This window comes from Zosterops lateralis, assembly GCF_965231275.1.
Source record: "Zosterops lateralis genome assembly, chromosome: 1".
NCBI classification, from domain to species: domain Eukaryota; kingdom Metazoa; phylum Chordata; class Aves; order Passeriformes; family Zosteropidae; genus Zosterops; species Zosterops lateralis.
The window spans coordinates 130,924,416-130,939,793 of NC_139762.1; the positions used below are offsets into that span (position 1 = coordinate 130,924,416).

At 37.9% G+C, this 15,378-nt stretch overlaps 1 protein-coding gene across 4 annotated transcripts in view; it reads right to left on the reverse strand.

Moving 5' to 3' along the window:
• The window catches only part of RUNX1T1 (RUNX1 partner transcriptional co-repressor 1), a 114,059-nt gene that overhangs the window by 23,954 nt on the left and 74,727 nt on the right, over positions 1-15,378 (reverse strand). For all 4 annotated transcript variants that reach the window (XM_083854991.1, XM_083854990.1, XM_083854992.1 and 1 more), the window contains 4 exons: positions 12,725-12,906; positions 4,630-4,880; positions 3,317-3,402; positions 2,499-2,700 (listed from right to left, as the gene is read on the reverse strand). In XM_083854991.1, coding sequence (XP_083711117.1) covers positions 2,499-2,700; positions 3,317-3,402; positions 4,630-4,880; positions 12,725-12,906 — 721 coding nt within the window. The remainder of the gene's footprint in view (positions 1-2,498; positions 2,701-3,316; positions 3,403-4,629; positions 4,881-12,724; positions 12,907-15,378) is intronic.

Here is a 15,378-nt window from a genome sequence, read left to right on the forward strand (position 1 = left end):
AAGTTATCACTTCAGTGATGATATTTGAATTGTAAAAAAGAAGAAACAAAGGCACAGATAATGTAGCCATATGGCCCCCATTTTTTTTCTCCCTTGCTAGTGGAGATGACAAGATGGATTTAAAGGGTGGGTTACCTTGTTGGGGAGAAAAAAAAAAACAAAACAAAACAAAACAAAGCAAAAAAAAAAAAAAAAAAAAAAAAAAAAAAAAAGAAAAAAAAATAAAAAAAGAAAAGGTACAAAGGGATATCACTAACATTTAGAATCTCTGTAGCAAACCCCCCAATATTTACATGCTGTTGTACTTTAATTAAAATACTGGAGGAATTTTTCAATCCCTTTTTCCCCACTTCAAAACTAAAATAAAATGCCCTAAAGCATGTCAAGGCTCACAGACACTGCTTTAGTTTTGTTACACCTCTGAATGTTAGGGGTTTTCATTTTGCTAACTAGATTACTACCAGATTTGAGGAAATATGAGGATTAGCTTTCCATAGACTCCAAAGTAAGTATTTTCTCCCTGTCATGTCAGACATAAAAGCACTTCTTACCAATATTTACAACTGACATGAATGCTGAAGCAATCCAAGTTTCATGTTTGTGAGTCTCAGAAGTATTTTTTCAACCAAATAACCAAAATGGACACGTTAAAATTGAATGGACTCACTCCAGCCAGTTCATTTGTACCCACAGTATTGCAGAGCTGACTGATGTGTCCAATGGCAAAGGCTGCGCTGCGTAATTATCTTTTACACCAGAAGACTCTGCTGTTTCCAAGAATTCATCTTGACAAACGCACAAACAAATACTAATGTAAGGATTTAACTGTATGCTTGATCTTCATTTTATCTTATGTACCTGTTGTTGTGGTGATGACTATTTTTCTTGGATTGTAATATTATCTATAAAGTTTTGATAAATGTCATGAGTTCCAGTTTCCTTGGGGAAATATCAACAATCAAGTTACCTTTCAAATTTTTTTACCTACTAACTGCACCATGGCCTGTCTCTTTCTTCATCACAGCTTTACTAGAGAAGTGAGCCACTGCTTTTGATCTACTCACAAGTGTTCTTCCTGAAGTTGCAGATGTGATTGGAGTTTCAGATGCCTTATTTATGAGTCTTTCTTTACATTACATTTAGCACTGTTCATATGAGCCATTACCTCAATACTTTCTCAGAAGGGCTCCTCTAGAGACTGGACTTATTAGCAAACTATGGAAGCATTTCTATAACACTTCCTTCCACTGATTGGAGCACATTTATAGAGCTATTGACTCAGGTAATTTGACACACACACACAAAAAAGGAGGAGTTTGTTATCAAGAGGCACTAAATATTACAGTAATAACTCCAGAAATTTACCAAGAGAATGATAGAATAGGATTAGATTTGTTTTCCTGTTTTTTGATTTGCAATTAAATAAATTTTTGACTTAGTAGGTTACTCTTAAAGGCAAAAGGAAAACACAGTTAAAATGTAGTTGCAAAATAACGCACACATGCAATTCTACTAATAAGCACAGTTTATGATGACTTTGAGTGGATGGAATTGGATACAAACAATTTATTTTCTATAAGACAATATTGGATAAGCAAGCATAGTCTCCTGTTGTCTTCAAAAGAGCAAGAACAATAAAAAGGCATCACCAAGAAGTTTCTTTACCATACCTGCCACAAAAGTGATGAGATGGGGTAGAAAAAGGTCCAAACACTAGTAACCTACAGAAAGCCCCCAAAACAAAAGCCTGTTTTTATAGAGCAGAGTCCTCTTAGAGTAGCTGTGTGAGGCACTGTGCAAGACAGACTCTGAAGGTTTGCAGGGGTGAGAGCCCAGCTGTTTGGTCTGGTCCTTGTAAGGCTGCAGCGCACCCAGCTCAAATTCTGCAGCTTGAGCCAGGGCCTGCACAGCTCCATGGAAATACACAATGAACAGTCCTCAGACACACCTGTGCAAGTTGCAGTGACAGACACAGACCTAGGAGGATCATGAGTGCATGACTGAACATCCCAGATCTTGTTCCCTTCTTAAACAGAAACCAAGCACACCTAGGAAGTGCCTGCATCTTTACAACTCCATTTTCTTAGAAAGACAAGTTTCAAATTAAGTAATTTGATTTAAGAAGGTGAAAGCTCCAGTTTCAAACTGCAAATATATACAGATTTTTTTAAACCATCAGGCAAGAGAAGGAGTCAGAAGGAACAGAGAGTGAGTGCATATCTCACTGCTCTACCACCCCTACATGACAGTCTGTCCTCCCACCTCACCCTCTCAGACTTTGCTGAATATAAAGCAAATAACCAAGCATCACCCAAAAAACCCTCAAGCCAAACCCAGAAACACCACTGTTTGGGCATAAGAGTTATAGTTAATTCAGCAGTCAGCAGAGAGGAATCATCACTATAACAGAACAATCAGAAGAACAAATGCAAACATCATTTATCACTTAGCTGAGCTTAAAGAGAATCAGTACAGGATTTTCAATGAGGATACTGTACCTAATGAAACTGGATCTGGATTCACTGGACTCTGCTGTCTGGAATGACTACTGCTGCTGTTTCCGCCTTTTTTTAAATCCTCCGCATCACTGTACCGCCGTATCCAGTAATTCAGCTCCTCACGGTCTGCTTCTTGACATCGCCGTAGGACAGTGAGAGATCGCCTGGTTTTTTCCACCATGTCCATTATACAGTTCAACAACTATTCACAGCAGTGAATGGAGCACAGAAACACAGAAGAACTTTTTATTCGCAGAGTGACATAATAATAAAGAAAACGTTAATGTACCGAGTGCATGGGTTTTAATAATGAAGGAGTCCCTCTCTGTTAACCTCAACTGTAGCTGAACATTTCTAGACTTTCAATGACAATCCCTTCCTTTTTAATGGGTGATCCCAAACCATACAGATAGGGACTTACAGGAGAAAGAACAAACACAAGGAGACAACAACAGGCTGTAGCCCTAGCACTAGTATTACATGGCACCACAGAGGACTCAAAATGTGGTCCAGAACTGATGCCTACAAATTTTAGAAGAGCTAATAAATTCAGGATCAAATCCAATCCCCAGATCCAGAGCTTATAGAGAAAGTCCATTCCTCTATTGGCAGACTGTAATAAGTAGGATAATGCAGGAGACACTTATCAGCAAGGCCTGATAAGGCTTAATGGGGAACATCAAGCCCTCTGATTTAATCAGCAAAGATTTCAAAAGTTGTCCTGGAATTCAGATAGGTTTGAAAATAAAAAATTTAAATTCCTATCTTAGAAGGCCTCTGTTCAGACAACTATACATAAATAGATATTTAGCCCTTACATGGTCAAGATGTTTCCACTCTTCTGCCCATTCTCTGTCTGTTAGCCTGTGATCAATCATTTCTTCTTGACGCGTGCCATGCAACCCTGCCAAAGAGGAGCAAATCATGTTTACAATGTTGGAAGTCCTCTACGGAAAAAAAAGAAAAAAGCTAAAGAAAACAGAGCCTATAGACAAAAATATAATATATTACCTGTTCTAGCATCAGGAATGCCACCACAAAAAAAGAAGGTTTCTTAAACTTTGCTCTAAGTTCTCTTTAGTACTTTTCCCCACATAAGGTGCTATTGTTTTGTTCAATTTAATGTCTTCAATTCTGTAAGTTCTATAGGTTGCAAAATGACTTTTCAAAAACGGACATTGCTCTTTCCAACTATGTACAATTATTATATATATGAATATAACATAATACAATATATAAATTTTCATTTGCACTAGTTGAAGTCAGCAAGGCAATTATTTGGTAACTCAGTGCATATAATACTAGCTGTACTTCAGAGACTTGAAAAAATATTAGTATAAACTGCATGTTATTTCACTAAATACAGTAATTACTACCATGTCAACAGAGCATCATTAAGGGTTCATCCCTTCACAGATGTTTAAACAACATGTGGTTAAAATGTAGCACATATATCACAGCAGCTGACAACATGATACAACCAAGCCAGTATTTATTATCAACACTCAAGGGGAGCCAACACTTGTTCTTTGTTTAGCCTCCTCTATACAGATGCTGGATATTTGTAAGTGTTCCTCTTTTACTGAAGATTTGTTTAAAACAAGGAAGAACAGTAAGTGCAGATGTGAAGCAAAATCCAAGAGCATCAGGCATCCCATTAAACCAAACTGTGCTGTGCAGGGTGTGGCTGGTGCTTCTGCTGTTCTTCTCAGACATCCCCATCCACTCTGGAGATGTCACACACAAAACACTTCTCTGAAAGGTAACAACTTTCTTCTGCTCTAAGCTGAAATCAAGCTATATTGGTGTTGCTATCACCACAAATCTGACATTAGAAGAAAAAAAAAAGGCTCTACCACCTATCCTTGCCTGACATACACCTGAGTGTCCATGTCAGCCAGGCTGCTCTGAAAACACAGGTTCCTCCTGCTTCTGACCCTCTTACTTAGAGACACAATTCAATCCATTTTTACAAATACAGGTCTGAAATAAGGCCATTAGAAGCAGCTGGATGGACAAACAGCCATAAAGGTTGTATCTGAACAGCAGGCAAAAATGTCTTGTTCACAAAATCGAGTTATAAGGGAAACAGAAACCTGAAAAAACAATGCAGAAAGTGAACATGCCTTACCCATAGGTCTGTTTCTGTCCCTGAGGTCCCTGTGATTGGGGTGTCTGTATGAGTCCCTGTAGTGGTGGGCAATGGCCATATCATCCAAACGATAATGCTGAGGTGGAGGTGGGGTGGGATGAGGCAGACCATTGGGCTGATAAGATAAACCATTATTTGGACTGTACCGCTGGCCTGGGCTAATAGTGCAGGGCCGCTTGCTTGGATGCTCTGAGTGCAAAGGCTCTCTGTCAAAGCCATTTTCTTTGGTTCTGAAAAACAAAGCAAAGGAACTTTAATTACTTAGTGAATAGAGCTTGGGAACATGCACCCCCACCTACACATGCAGCTTCAGGAACTAAAGTTTGTTCTTTCACTTTGCTCCAAATGTGTGGTGTTGCAGAACATTTCATAACACTGCTGATTGGAAACATACAAAGGACTCATTCACCTTGTGTAACCATCCCTGTAACTTGAGAAATACTAGCGGAGTGAGCCTTCTGATGGAAACACTTAACGAGGGGCTGGAGAGAAAGCAGCCTTCACTGAGACCACAGACTGACGAGGTGGGTACACATGCAATTGCAGAGATGAAACCATCGGCTGATACGTGAAGCTAGAGACCAAAAAATTCCTATTTCCAGTAGTGGTACAGCTTATGATGATTAGGAGAAATCTTAGTTCAAGATTTTTTTCTTTTTCAAGAGTATACCAGAAAGTCTAGCGGTACATGTCAGTGTGCTGAAGCTCAGCACGCCATGAGCTCCCATCAAGATCAGTGTCACTCAGACTTTGGGAAGAATTGACTCTAAATCATGAGAAATGCATCCTTCAGAGATTTTTCACCATCAGGGCTATTCAAGTCAAAGGTGCCACGACTGTCATTAATTTCGCAGGAAGATGTGGTTAGACTCAAGTCTTCAGTAATGTTCAGGATTTCTCACTCCATCACTCTTAGACAGGGGTTTTATACTCAGGCAACTTGGAAGAGCTACTGAGGAGAAGGGCAGGGGTTTTAATGTTCTAGTTACTCTTTAATTCAATTTGTAATCTGCTATTTCAAAAGAAATCTCTACTTGACATCTCTGCCTGAGAACCTTGAACTCCTGAATTGATTTGCCATTAAAATAAAATATATGTTAAAAAAACACCAAACACAAAAACAAACAACAAACCAACCTCAAAAAACCAAAAAAATCCCCCACAACAAAATAACAAAAAAACCCTAGAGTTACTCAAACAGGCTGACAATCCTTTTGGGGAAGTTTCATTTCACCAAAATATGTTTAGGTTTCTTTTAACCATGTGAATAAAGAAAACCTACAAAATATTAGCTTTGATCAGAAAGTTTATTAGATATAAATATTACAAACTGAGATTTCATTCCTCCCTCCAAAAACCTTTATTAAACTGCTGATATATTCCAGCTTTTTTATAAAAGAACTTTATCCTCTGGAAGAAATGGATGGTATAATGTAACATTCCTCATAATAAAATTTTTTTGACACTTTGACAGATAGGTAAATTTGAGGGAATTTTCTTGTTTGCCTGGTGTTAAAACCAACTGCCCTATAACAAGTCTTAGCCCAGAAACCAATCAACCATCTTTGACGGACTGTCTGTGGAGAAACACGTGGTTTATTAATTGTCATCCCTTAACAGGTTCCCATTTACTGCCAATGAGAGGAAGGATGAAATCAAATAATTGCCAATATCTTCTGAGATAGAGAATCAAACTAAGATCTTGTAACTAGCAAAAAATGGGCTGCACTGTTTTCAGAAGGAGTGAAGCAAATTCTCAGAGACCTCACCAAAATTACTAATGCCAGAGAAACTGCAGGTATATATGTATTTTACCAAACTGTAACTTGGCAAAAAGAGACAAATCTTTCACCAGAACAGCAGGACATTTATTCTAATTTTGGGCAGATATAAAAGACATACTTTGCTAAAGTGGACCATGTACCTTGCTCCAAAAGAAATGCAGTATGGCTGTGAAAACTCTCAACCAAGAAAACCTGAGGTCCATTATATATATTTTTATTACTTTTGGCATGATGTAACTGCTTGCAATAACCCCCAATGGGTGGTGATGTTTCTGACAGCTCCTCAAGACAAGCTTGTATTTATTTGCTGGTGTGTGTTTTCTTTGCACATATTTCCTCAAACTCAATGTGCCAATCCCCCAGTTGTCAAAATACTATGCAAGCAAAAGAAATAGATTTTCCTGTCTGTACAAGGCAAACTAACAATTCACATAAGTCCTTTACTTAGAATGTTCTCTAACTTAACTGAGTAAAAGTCAGAAACAGTAAACAATAACTCATTGACATTTCATCACTCAGTGTCGGAAAAGTAAAGGCATAAAACTGGGACAAGTGGGAATCCAGTTTTCCTCTTCTGCACTACAGCTTGATGTTAAAAATGTATGTTTTCATACAAATGTATATATTTGCACCTTAATGTACAGGTATTTCTGCGGTTGCTTTGTACTGAATTACCTTAACTGGAATGTACTTCTTTAGTTTGGAAAACACACCAGCATATCCACTGACTAACACAGAAACTAACATGACTTTTGAAAACATATTTACTGAAGTGATGTTTTTGTTACTATGCTGGGTAATGGCTGTCATGTCTTTTCTGGGTGTAAAAATTTAATTCTACAGTTTGTTGTTATATTTTCTGCACTGACCAAATACACAGCTTACCAGAATACCAGAATGAGACTGTATATAAACTCATTTAATGTTTCTGATCACATAAAAATATATAAAAAGGTAACAACTTAGAGAACCTTATCAGAACAGGAATTGCTGCCAAATTTACTATATCTCAATACACTGAATATAGTGATAAAAGACCAGGCACTGAAGATCATAATTCAGATGCTCTGAATTCGACCTACTAATCTGCTTCTGATTTCAGTCCTACTCATTATTTTAGGTCTCATTCCCTTGGGGCAACAGCATTTTCCCAGGTGCTTGTGGAAGCACTCCTGTTTCCCAGTACCTGGCACACCCATGTGAATAGTAGTTCCAAATACATCACCACCACAATTTTAATCTGCTTTCATCTGATTTTGCAAAGCAACCACAAGTTGTAGAGATGAAATAACAGTGAATGTATAAGAAACATAGCTGACACATCTTTTCTTACTCCTGTTGGCCACATTTTCCTTGATGTGCCTATAAATCAACACAGTTGTTTGGAATATTAGCAATATGACAAAGATGGAGTCCTTCAGCTATAAGCACACAAGGGGTTATTTTACTTGAAGCCATGATTTACTCAGATTAAAGACAGCAAAATAGACACTACTTTTTGACCTGTACTCATTTAATGGAATTTATGTTGTTTGTAGGTTGTGCTTTCAGTTTTAAATTATTGCAATTTATGGATAATTTGCTGGGTAGAAAATCTGACCATGCAAAACTACCTTGGCAAGAAAATTTTCACCTGATCAAGAGTATTACATGAATTTCAAAGAACACTAAAGTCAGCTTACAAAAATGAGACAAAGCTGTTCATCTACAATTTGTGCAAGATGCTTTGATTTAAACTGACTTCCACCAATAAAGGTTTGACAAATCAAACAAATGATAATGCTTTGCTGGAATAAAGTAGCTGTTTACAATGCTGTGTTACAGAAAAGATTACTTTTCTGCCTTGCTCACAGTTCATATTATGAATTTTAAAATTCTTCTAAAATTTCTCATAATTACACATGGCATACAAGGAGCACAGATTTAAGAACTGTGAGCATCCTTCACCTTACTGATACTGAGGAGCCTGTTCAAGTAAGATTTACGTAACAGTATTACCAAAACTGATCTCTGTGCCCAGGTACCTTCGACACATATTTCTTGTCACAGGTTCCAAGAGTACTGCAACCACAGCAGCACTTTCTAAAGTCACAACATAGACATGGCCACTTTTGTTTTCTTCTCACTCAAAATAATGCTATTTTAACAGAAATTTTTGTTATCCTTCATCCACTTTGTAGGCAGCTGTCATAAATGTAGAGTCACTGTATGACATGCTCACATGCCATCAGCAAACTCAAAGGATGAGTAATTAGCACCAAGTTTTTTATTGTTATTGTATTTAAAATCATGTGATTTGTAATAAAGCATTCATTCACCAAAATAAAAACTCACTGTGGTACAAGTTCCTTTGCTTCACTACAGCGCAATGTAAACTCCAAAACTTGTAAACAAAATACAGTGAACACTTTGTTCATGACATGTCATGAACAAATTACCAAAATGTGTTGTCTCCTCAGGTGTCAGTTTTCCTCTCTTGCAGTGACTGAGGGTTCCCAGTGTTATTACAGAAACAGATTGATCTTTTTAATGAGCTAGTTTAATAGACTCCAAAATCTCACCGTGGCTGCTCATCCGTGTCAGACCATATGCACCAAGAAAATATTCAGTAAAACACAAAGCTCAGCTGTCAGATTGCTCTATAAAACCTCACATACAGTAGACTTGGATATGCAGATAAATAACCAGAATTGGAAAATGGATGTGCAAAAAAGGTTCTGAAATTATAAGCAGAAAAAATTACTGTATGTGGACTTTCTTTAACAAAAAATCATGAGGCAGCTGCCTCATGTACTCCTCTACTGTACTCTGCCTCTACTGGAATCAATGGTATGCAGTTACCCATGCCCAAATGAAAAATATAATTGTGTATGTGTGTGTGTCTATATATATATATATAACATATACATTATATGCAATGCATGCCAGTGTATAACTACATATCTATATATCTGTATCATATACCTTGGGAAGTGAAAAAGATAACACAGTTTACTTCAGTAAGACACAAACCTTGAATCAAAATTACTCCAGCTGCACTTAGTTCTCCTGGAAAGATGTGATCTTTGAGCCTTTTTTTTTTTTTTTTTTTTTTTTTTTTTTCATTTACTAGCCATGGAATCACAGTAAACCCTTCCCTTAAAGTGTGTCTGATATCTTCTGCTGAATTTTTATTACTACATTTGAAAATTACTTATATTTCTAAACAAAAGGTATATATATTTCCAGATGTTTCCTCATGCTCCTCTGTAAACAATTAAAATAATTAATAGTGTAATGAGTATAAAGCCAGACAAGTATTTGGTTTCAATACTCGCTCAGTCTAGGCATGTTCTGCCTCTGAGGACAGTTTTTTGTGGTTGATTTACTTACATTATCCACATTAAAATGTATGCAGACTCCAATTCAGTAAATTTAAGAATCTTTCCAAAAGCATCTTGTTCTTTTTACTGAATCTGTTGCACAAATGTTCTTGAGTGCACAAGACAACTCACTGAACTTGGCTCAGACAACAGTACAACATATATTTTTCTGTATAGCTTTTATTATAGTCATAGCCAATGGAGATGTAGATGTGACTAACCAGTGACACGGTTGCTTGACCTTGAACAAAACCAACTTCTTTTTTTAAGCTCAAGGTACCATTCTAATGAGCACACTGGGTGGTCTCCTTTCACGTGAGCATTTTTCATTACACCAAATAGTTGCAGAGTCAAAAAGAAAGGATGAGTTTTTCTGAAACACCACTCCCCCAGAACTAAGGAGATGAATTTCAGGCTGCAACTGACAGAAACTGCTGCACCTCGGAATGTGCAGGCCAGTGAGACACCCCACACTGCACCCTCCCTGGGCCATAGGAATTCCAACACAGGCTCTTACCCACAACAATGGAAGTTAAACTGTCTATGCCTTACCCCAAAAGCTGCATTACTACCTGTGGAGGAGCTGAAGGCTCCTCAAGTTGTTCACAGCCTAATAGAGACTTCAGCTGTGAAGCCAAAGGCACTTGACTTTGCAAGCAGAGACTTAGGAATTTCAAGAGCACCTACATGTTTTAACTGAAAGGAAATGCTGAGACGACAATTCATAAACCATACCCAAATGTCTCTAGGTCTGGGCCTCAGTTTTAATTAAAAAATTAAGACTGACTTTAAAATCCAACATTCTCCTGATCTGCTGGTACCTTTATGTGCTAATCTTCTGTCATGTTTGTTATAAAACCAACACAAGGTCTTTCCATTACAAAGTTCTTGTCCTGGTCTCTACCTGCATCACCCATCTTCTCCCTCACAAGCAGGACTAAAGATAATGCAGGTGAGACTATTCTTACTACAAAATAACTGAAATTCAATGCTGTCAAACAGGGCCTCAAAGAGAGAGAGCATTATTCCAAATGCTAAGGATGGAAGGCAAAGGAAACACTTTATTTTGCATTTTTTTTCTTTGTGGCTTTATGGGAGATATGAGTAACACTGCTCTCTATTAACAGGAAAAAAAAAAAGTGAGTTAGGGCTGTCAGGAAAGCACATCCCTCTTCTCCTCTGTATTCTGTCAAGCAATACCTCATTGGCTTATGAGATAATTTCATGTGTGTCTATCGCCTTGTATGAAAAATGTTGTGTCTGCTACTGACACAACAGCATGCTGACATTTAAGTAATTCACAAGATATTAACAGGCCTTTTTAACAGATGTTTTGGTACACTACTCTGCAAAGACTGAGGATAGGCAGAAAAGCCCCGAGGTGCTAAATTTCAGCTTTGGAAAAGTTATTTCATGGCACATAGTAAGAGGATACATGTAAAATGTCCAAAAATTAATCATCTTTCTGGGGTGCTGAACCATGCTTGTGTTAACCCCAATAGCTGCTTCAGAGTTTGGTCTACTTGTCTGGAAAAACTGGTGAAAAGAGGGTAGCTGCATATAAAAAGAACTTTTCTGATTGTACATTAATTTTCTTGCTGGTCCACAGTGATTTTTCTGAAACACAATCTTGGGCAAACTAATTTCAAATGCTTTTGCATCTTTTTCTATCTAATGGCTATGTGACTTTAAATTTTACTGTTCACTTCCAGCTATGAGACGTCTAAAGTTTTACTGTGAACTTTCAGACTTTGTTTTCTCTTTATTTTTTGTGCCATTCAAGCCTGTTCCAACACAAAAATGTCACCTGCACAAAGTTACAAGGCTTCTTGACTTTGCAAATCATCTTTTTCATTTAAAGGATAACTAGGATACTTGCATACCTCAGGTATACAGGTAGTGGTATTTGGCAGAACAGCACAATAAAAGTTTTCCACACTATAAAACCCATGGCAAACAAATCAATGAAAAATACAATACCTGAGTTTCCCAAAGGTAAAATGTAAATGCCAGTTGAATTTCTAACATTAGCATAGAAAGACAGTTAAAAGTAAATAACCACAAGAGTAATTTCCTTCTAACACTAAACAAAGAGCTTTATTTCAAAAAATAATAACTGTTCCATACCCCTAAAGCTACTGTACTTCACACACATATATTCACTTGCTCCACTTCTGCATGGACTCTCCTCAGCTCAACAACAAAAGAGATTTCAGTGAACATTTCTCCTCTTTGAAAGAAATATCCATATTTGAATGAAATATGCATATTCCATGTATGGATATGGAAATATGGAACAGCAGAAGGAGCCAAAGCCCTGAGAGTGCTCTGGGATTTGCCTTGTGCTTCCCAATATAAATGCCTAGCGACTCTCCTAACATTTAATGTAGAGTTCAACAAAACGTCAGATGCAAAGGAGTTGCATATGGAGCAGGCATGATCTGCTGCTGGTCACTTCATGACAGAAATACTGTGCACAGGGTACTACAGGACTGGCTGACAATTACTTCTGTGTTGATATGACCACAGTGTGTCCTGAGGTGACTGAAATGTGTGTGTATGTATTATATTTATATACTCAGAAATATATATGTGTATGTAGCTCTCTCTATATATATACACATGTAAATATGTATGTCAACATGCATAAGCAGGGCCTGTTATGAAAGGGCATGGGATAATGATTTTAAGCTGATAAGAGAATAGATTCAAACCACATATAAGGAAGAAACCTTTAATATGAAAGGTGGTGAAACACTGGCTGCCCAGAGAGGTGGTGGATGCGTCATCTCTGGAAACATTCACGGTCAGGTTGGACCTGAAGGCAGGCAGGGAACACCATCAGAGTATCCCCCCTAGCACCCACCCTCAGCATCCTGGGCCCACGGACACTCTGGGCAGGGTACGGAAAGCGCAGGGGGTGCTCACCTGTCTGGAGTTCGCCTCTTCCCGTTTTCGTTCACATCGAGAAGCAGCTCTGAGGAGTCAACAGGTGAGGTGGTGCTGGCATCCAGAAGCAGCTGTTCGTGCTGGGCGAGGTACTGGGCTGGGTTCTGCTTGGCTAGCCTTGCACAGTGCAGCAGCTCCCGCTGCAGCAGGGGCAGATTGGCCTGCAAGTGTGTAGCACATGTTAAGAGGGCAGCTTGTAAGCGGTTTTAACAGAGATGAAAAAGAAATATCAGAAATCAGAGGAAAGCTTGCTTTGAGTTGAAACCATTGCCATCATTCCCAGCTAGGTTTGTAGTTAGCTGCCTGAAAGCAGGCAGCCTCCAAAAGTGGCTAAAGCTGTACTAAATATGCATGGAAGGAAGAGAGTTTACAAAAAATTTAAGAGAAAACAGTAAAAGCTGTGAGAAAACCAGGTCTAAGTGCCACACCTTTAAAGAGGGAAAAAACACTGTCTTGGCTGATTTCTTCGGCTTACTATCTAAAACCCGATCTCCTATGGAGCAGCTGCTTTCAACAAGTGACAATCCTTTGTTTCCCATTCAGACTGCACTTAGGACCCAGAAATTGTCTGAAACCAGGGGATCTGCAACTCCATAAGCTGCCTCAGTCACCATCCTTTGAGGGCCTTGGGGAAAACAGGATTGAGAATAGGATTGCCCTCAGCTTTCCCATTACACTTGCAGTTACACATTAAGATAAAGATTACAAGAAAATCTCACATTCCAGAGCTTCAGTTAATCACCCAGAGGGCTACAATCCTCCTCCCTAGCCAGATGTAGCTTGGAGAATTTCTAACTGTTCTTTCATGGCCCCACTGGGACTTGGGTCATGGCCTGGAGATTACCAGGACTCAGACAAAGAGAACTGAAAATGCTCATTGATCCCTGGGCAGCACATTTTGCCCAGCTACTGGGTCATACTTTGTCATACCATTTGCCAGAACAGGTGGAACTGTATGTCCCTTCCCTCTGCAAAGATAGTTACACATCTTGGGAAACATCTTCCTTTCTTTACAGCACATGTCAACATCGATACTAAGGCCACTCATTTTTACCTAATTATTTTTTGTACCATAAAGTGATTTGCCTTGACCTCTCTTGTTCCATCACTACTGTAGGGTGATTTTTCACCTCAGAATTTTCTTTTAGTTAAAGATAAGGCAAAGAACTTCAGTAGTTTCCTTTGCTTTTGAAGTAATTCCCACTTAAAAAAACCCCCAAACAAACAAACCCAAAAAACCCTTCTTTTTTAAGCAGGGAAATACTTCTGAAGTCAAAAAAGTTCTGAAAGTAATGTGCGAGGAACCAAAAAAACCCAGATGTTCTGAAAAGTTTTGAGCCCAGGATCTTGGTAAATGACTTTGTTAGCATTGTAACAATGGCAACTGCTCCAGCACCTGTTGCTGTACTGTAAGAGCAGAACCACTGTGTCACAAAAAATGCCAGAATTGTCAGTACATATGAAAATTATAACAGCGGAGAAAAAAATTAGAAATTGCTATCAGTTACTCATGTTAGGATGGAAAGACAGTTGGTTGTGGAATATGGAGGTTTTTTCAGACTAAACAAAACATAAATGCTTTGTGAAAGAACCAAATATCTATTTTTTTTTTTTTTTTGGTTAGAGAGATTGACTGACTGACTGACTGACTGTGTTGCAAGCAAGGGTTTTGCTTGTTTTAATTTCACTGTTTCTTTAAAAAGCTCATACAGACTACAATTCAAGACACCCAATTACTTGAACTGCCTTGCATGACAGAAAATAGTTGGAGAAGTTCACATATATTTGCAAATAAATATCTGGAAGAAATAAAAGAATTAGATCCAATATTTGGCTAGTGGTACATACGTAAAGCATGTTTCATCACATCTCAGCAGGCCTGTGAAGTAGAAATGTGAAAGCTCTACTTAGGAGATGAGTAATGAAGGAAGAAACAACATATTTGTGTTCCTTATCCACTATTGGAAACAAAAAAAGACCTTTTTAATACTTAGATATTCCTAGAGACAACTAAATTTTGAACTGTTCAGCAAAGTGATCTATTTTACTTATTTACCATCTCCTAAAAAAATGTTCATTCTTGCCCTTTAACCATAAACACGAACATTTGCAGATAAATTTACCTAAATAGAATGAACAGATTTTCTTTGCACAAAACAAGCGTGTACAGTTTTTAATACGTTTATTAAACACAGATATATTCAATTGCTTAATTTTTTAGAACTTAGTGTAGAAAACTATGACATGACTTATAATTTGGGCTTTTAATAGCACAAAGTAGTATCTGGACAAATACTTAACTCAAAGTCAAGAAGAGCAGTATTTAAAAATTTATACTTCAGCTCAAGCATTTTCAACCTGCTCAAAACATTATTTTGAACAATCTTCATCAAGCCATGTATTAAGAAATAATTAGTTTGTAGAGAGAAGATTAATCAGGACCTCTCTATAGGTAGGTCAAGTGTGCAGACTGCTTCTGGTCACCATAGCCCTCATACACAGGAACTAGTTTTTGGGAAAATAATGAGAACTAATTTTGAAGGCAGAATGAAACATCAATATTCTCCCTATTGTGCGCAGGGAGAGATAAAGCTCCTAAGGCAACTCAAGCGTGCTCATAGCGACACTGAAAC